This window comes from Austrofundulus limnaeus, unplaced genomic scaffold (assembly GCF_001266775.1).
Source record: "Austrofundulus limnaeus strain Quisiro unplaced genomic scaffold, Austrofundulus_limnaeus-1.0 Scaffold501, whole genome shotgun sequence".
NCBI lineage: Eukaryota > Metazoa > Chordata > Actinopteri > Cyprinodontiformes > Rivulidae > Austrofundulus > Austrofundulus limnaeus.
Genome location: NW_013952903.1, coordinates 305,074 through 310,129, shown reverse-complemented (window position 1 = coordinate 310,129; position 5,056 = coordinate 305,074). Strand labels below are relative to the sequence as shown.

At 54.1% G+C, this 5,056-nt stretch overlaps 1 protein-coding gene across 1 annotated transcript in view; it reads left to right on the top strand.

Annotated features, from left to right (window-relative positions):
- Positions 1-5,050, top strand: part of si:dkey-230p4.1 (trichohyalin) — a gene marked incomplete in the record, with an annotated part of 21,870 nt that extends 16,820 nt beyond the window's left edge. The window contains 5 exon segments of the mRNA XM_014025813.1: positions 232-3,764; positions 3,834-3,965; positions 4,049-4,543; positions 4,618-4,674; positions 4,818-5,050. Of these exon segments, the coding sequence (XP_013881267.1) occupies positions 232-3,764; positions 3,834-3,965; positions 4,049-4,543; positions 4,618-4,674; positions 4,818-4,982 (4,382 nt within the window).
- Between the last annotated feature and the right edge of the window lie 6 nt (positions 5,051-5,056).

Here is a 5,056-nt window from a genome sequence, read left to right as displayed (position 1 = left end):
CCTGACCTGGGTCAGTCCTGGTCCTGGACCTGACCTGGGTCAGTCCTGGTCCTGGTCCTGACCGAGGTCAGTCCTGGTCCTGGTCCTGACCTCGGTCAGTCCTGGTCTTGGAAGGAACAGGGACTTTGTCAGCCCTGTTTGGGGGTCAGACTGCAGGGACAGGGTCTGGTCCTGGTCCTGCTTCTGGTCCTGGTCCTGGTCCTGGTTGTAAGTCTGTTTGTGTCTCTGAAGGGGAGGTGCAGTGTCTGAGAGGAGAACTGCTCCGAGAGACGAGCAGGAGAGAAGCGGAGAAGGAGAGGAGCCAGGCTGACCAGGAGGAGCAGCAGGAGCAGCTAAGGAGCCTGCAGGAGGAGCTGCAGGAGCTCAGGAGGAGCCAGGCTGACCAGGAGGAGCAGCAGGAGCAGCTAAGGAGCCTGCAGGAGGAGCTGCAGGAGCTCAGGAGGACAACAACAGAGGAGGAGCAGGCCTGGCAGAGAGAGAGGGAGTCTCTGAGTGAGGAGATGGGCACGAAGGACGGAGAGCTGGAGGTGCTGAGGAGGCGCATCGAGGGACTGTCCATGGAGCTTAAGGAGAGACAAGGAGCAGTGGAGAGACTGAGGGAGGAGGTGCTAGAAGGAGCGTCTCAGATCAGCCTGATGATGGACAGAATGCAGCAAACAGAGGAGGAGAAGAAGAAACTGGAGGAGGTGGTGACGAGGACGGAGGACATGCTGAGAGAGGAGGAGGTGAAGAGGAGGGAGGAGGGCCTCCTCAGGGATGGAGAGACAGAGGCGCTTTGTGAGCAGATCGAGAAATTAGAAGGAGAAAAGGAGGAGACCGAGGAGGAACTGAACAGGAGGGAGGAGGAGATCAGTAGACTGAGAAAAGACATCATCATTTTAAAGGAGGAGGAGAGGAGACAGAAGGAGGAGGTGGAGGATATACAGAAGGAGAACACGAGGGAGGTGGAGCTGCTGAGGCTAAGGTTGAACGTGGCTCAGGAGGAGTGTGAGGAGGTGAAAGAGGAGGTCCGGAGGAGAGATCTCAGCCTGGAGCGACAGATGTCTGCTGTGAGGGAGCGTGAGGAGGAGGTGAAGAGACTGAAGGAGCACCTGAGGCTGGCTGAGGAGCGTGAGGAGCAAGGAGAGAGGGAGTGCCAGGAGATTACCAACAAACTGAAGCAGGAGGTGGCAAAGGAGGCGCAGCTGAAGGCTCTGCTGAGGGAGACTCAGGAGCTCCTCCAGAAGAAGATTAGAGAAGGAGGAGAAAAAGATGAAAGGACCTCCTCTTTGAACAAAGAGCTGCAGGAGGCACGGGCTGACAGTGATGGAGCCAAAAGGAGGTCCAGACAGAGTCAAGAGGCCTGTGAAAGGCTGGAGGAGGAGGTGAAGGAGTGGAAGGGAAAGGAGGAGTTAAGCTCAAAGGAGGCAACAAAACTCAGGAACCTCCTTAAAGACCTACAGGAGGAGGTGCAGAAGCTGACAGCCTCTCTGGAGGAGAAGGAAGAGGAGGTGAGAGAGAAGGAGGCACAGAGAAGAACCGAGGAAGAGAGGAGGAGAAAACAGGAGGAGAAGCTGAGGGAGGTAGAGGAGAAGGAAAAAGGAGGACTGGGAAGAGCCAGGGAGGAGAAGAGGAGGTTAGAAGATAGATTAGAAGAAAGAGAGGAGGAGCTAATGGAGCAAAGGGAGGTGCTGAGGAGGACCCAAGAGCAGAAGAGGAGACTGGAAAACAAACTGCAGGAGTCACAGGAGGAGAAGAAAGAGGACATGGAGGAGCTGATGAGAGAGAGGGAGCAGAGGAGGAGGCTGGAGAAAGAACTGAAGGAACAAAAGGAGGTTCTGAAAACGGAAGAGGAGAAACTAAGGGAGGTTAGAGAGGAGCAAAGGAGGCTTGTGGAGTTGGAAAGGGATCAGCACCTCCTTCAAGAGGAGAGAGAGAGGTCCAGGGCTGGAGAACTTCAGGAGCTGTCTGTAAAGCTGAGGAGGAGGGAACAGGAGGTGACAGCTCTGAAAGAGGAGGTGCTGAGGGAGAAGAACCAGGCGAAGGAGGAGCTGAGGAGAAAAGAATGGGAGGTGACAGCTCTGAGAGAGGAGGTGCAGAAACAAAACAACCAGGCACAGGAGGAGCTGAGGAGAAAAGAACAGGAGGCGACAGCTCTGAGAGAGGAGGTGCAGAAAGAAAAGGACCAGGCACAGGAGGAGTTGAGGAGGAAGGAACAGGAGGTGACAGCTCTGAAAGAGGAGGTGCAGAAACAAAACAACCAGGCACAGGAGGAGCTGAGGAGAAAAGAACAGGAGGTGACAGCTCTGAGAGAGGAGGTGCAGAAACAAAAGAACCTGGCACAGGAGCAGCTGAGGAGAAAAGAACAGGAGGTGACAGCTCTGAGAGAGGAGGTGCAGAAACAAAAGAACCTGGCACAGGAGGAGCTGAGGAGAAAAGAACAGGAGGTGACAGCTCTGAGAGAGGAGGTGCAGAAACAAAAGGACCAGGCACAGGAGGAGCTGAGGAGGAAGGAACAGGAGGTGACAGCTCTAAGAAAGGAGGTGCAGAGGGAGAAGAACCAGGCCCAGGAGGAGCTGAGGAGAAAAGAACGGGAGGTGACAGCTCTGAGAGAGGAGGTGCAGAAACAAAAGGACCAGGCACAGGAGGAGCTGAGGAGAAAAGAACAGGAGGTGACAGCTCTGAAAGAGGAGGTGCAGAAAGAAAAGGACCAGGCACAGGAGGAGCTGAGGAGAAAAGAACAGGAGGCGACAGCTCTGAGAGAGGAGGTGCAGAAACAAAAGGACCAGGCACAGGAGGAGCTGAGGAGAAAAGAACAGGAGGCGACAGCTCTGAGAGAGGAGGTGCAGAGGGAGAAGAACCAGGCACAGGAGGAGCTGAGGAGAAAAAAACAGGAGGTGACAGCGCTGCAAGAGGAGGTGCAGAAACAAAAGGACCAGGCACAGGAGGAGCTGAGGATCAAGGAACAGGAGGTGACAGCTCTGCAAGAGGAGGTGCAGAAACAAAAGGACCAGGCACAGGAGGAGCTGAGGATCAAGGAACAGGAGGTGACAGCTCTAAGAAAGGAGGTGCAGAGGGAGAAGAACCAGGCACAGGAGGAGCTGAGGAGGAAGGAACAGGAGGTGACAGTTCTAAGAGAGGAGGTGCAGAGGGAGAAGGATCAGGTACAAGAAGAACTGAGGAGAAAAGAACAGGAGGTGACAGCTCTGAAAAAGGAGGTGCAGAAAGAAAAGGACCAGGCACAGGAGGAGCTGAGGAGGAAAGAACAGGAGGTGACAGCTCTGAGAGAGGAGGTGCAGAGGGCCAAAGAGGAGGTGATGAGGAGTAAGAGAGAAGCATCTGTACTAAAAGAGAAGCTTGAAAAAGAACAGGAGGAGAAGGAGGTGAAAGCTGGGCTGATGAAGAGTGAGGATGTTCAGGAGGAGTTCACTAAAACAAAGGAGGAGTTGAAAATAATTCCAGAGGAGGTGCAGAGGGAAAAGGAGCAGCTGGAAGAGGGGTTAACAAGGGCAGAGAGGGAAGTAGTGGCTTTCAAAGAGGAGGTGCAGATGGAACGCAGGAGGAGCCAGGCTGAGATCTCTCTACTCTTAGAGGAGGTAAAGAAGGAGCAGAGGGAGAAACTGGACTCACAGGAGGAGGCGAAGAAGAGAAAACAAGACATCACCATCCTTAAGGAGGAGGTAAAGAAGGAGCGCAGGAGGAGGGAGGATGTGCAGGAGGAGCTAAGAGGAGTGCAGCAGAGTGTGGAGGTGATGGAGAAGAGCCTGAGCTCCCTCAGGAGTCAGGTACAGGAGCAGTAAGGTGGGGGGGAGGTGTCAGGAGGAGGTGAAACTTAACAGTTGGGTGTGTTTCAGGTGTTGGATCTGAGCCGCAGCAGGGAGCGAGCACGGCAGGAGGTGAAGGAGAAGGAGGAGGAGAAACAGCAGATGAAGGATGGTCTGAAAGTAGCGCTGGAGGAGATGATGAAGCTGAAGGTCCTCCTGCAGGTGCAGCACCTCCTGCTGGATACAAGCACACGTGAACTGAGGAGGAGTAACATCATGTTTTCACTTTTTGACTCCTCATTTAGGAGAGCCATGCAGAGGGGGAGCATCTGAGGAGCACACTGGAGAAGAACAAAGAGGAGGTGGAGAGGATCAGAAAGGACAACCAGCAGGCGGTCATGGAGGAGGTGGAGAAACGAGGGGAAGTGGAGGAGCTGAAAGCCAGAGTCAAGATCCTGGAGAGGAGGAGGAGCGAGCTGCTTGAGGAGCTGGAGAAGGCTGAGGAGAGGAGCAAGGAGCAGGAGCAGGAGAAGCTTAAAGCCCTCCAAACAGGAAGTCAGATGCTGGCGAGGAAAGTGGAGGAGGTGGAAAAAGAGTGGAGGTCCAGGGTGGAGGAGAAGGATATGGAGTTAGAGGAGGCGAGGAGGGAGGTGCAGGAGAGCCGGACTGAGCTGAACAGGGTCAGAGCTTCATTAGAGGAGCACAAAGTCCAGACCTCCTCACAGGCTGCTGAGAAAAAGGAGGAGCAAAAGAACAGAGATGGACAAAGACAAATAGTCCAGAGAGGAGGAGGAGGAGCAGTGAGTGTTCAGTGGTTCTCCTTACTCCTGGTTCTCCTGAAGGAAGTTTCACACTAACCTTTGTTTCCCTGTAGGAGGAGGAGGAGGAGGAGGAGGAGGAGATGTCTCTGCTGCAGGAGAAAGAAGCTGAGGTACTCTGACTGCTCACTCCCTTTATCTGACCAGAGGACAGTGTGGGACAACCTGTGGCTGGACATGCACACCTGTGTACACCTGTGTACACCTGTGTACACCTGGATGTCCTGATGACCTGAAGACAAATGTCTGTCCACAGGTTGTAGGAGACAGACTGGTGGTCCTGCAGCACCTGGTAGCTGAACTGGAACTGAACCAGAACCGTCTGAACAAGAAAAACAGCCAACTGGAAAACCAGAGAGACAAACTGAAGAGAGACCGAGACGCACTGAGAGACACTCTGAGACAGGTAGAGACACTCTGAGACAGGTAGAGACACTCTGAGACAGGTAGAGACACTCTGAGACAGGTAGAGACACTCTGAGACAGGTAGAGACA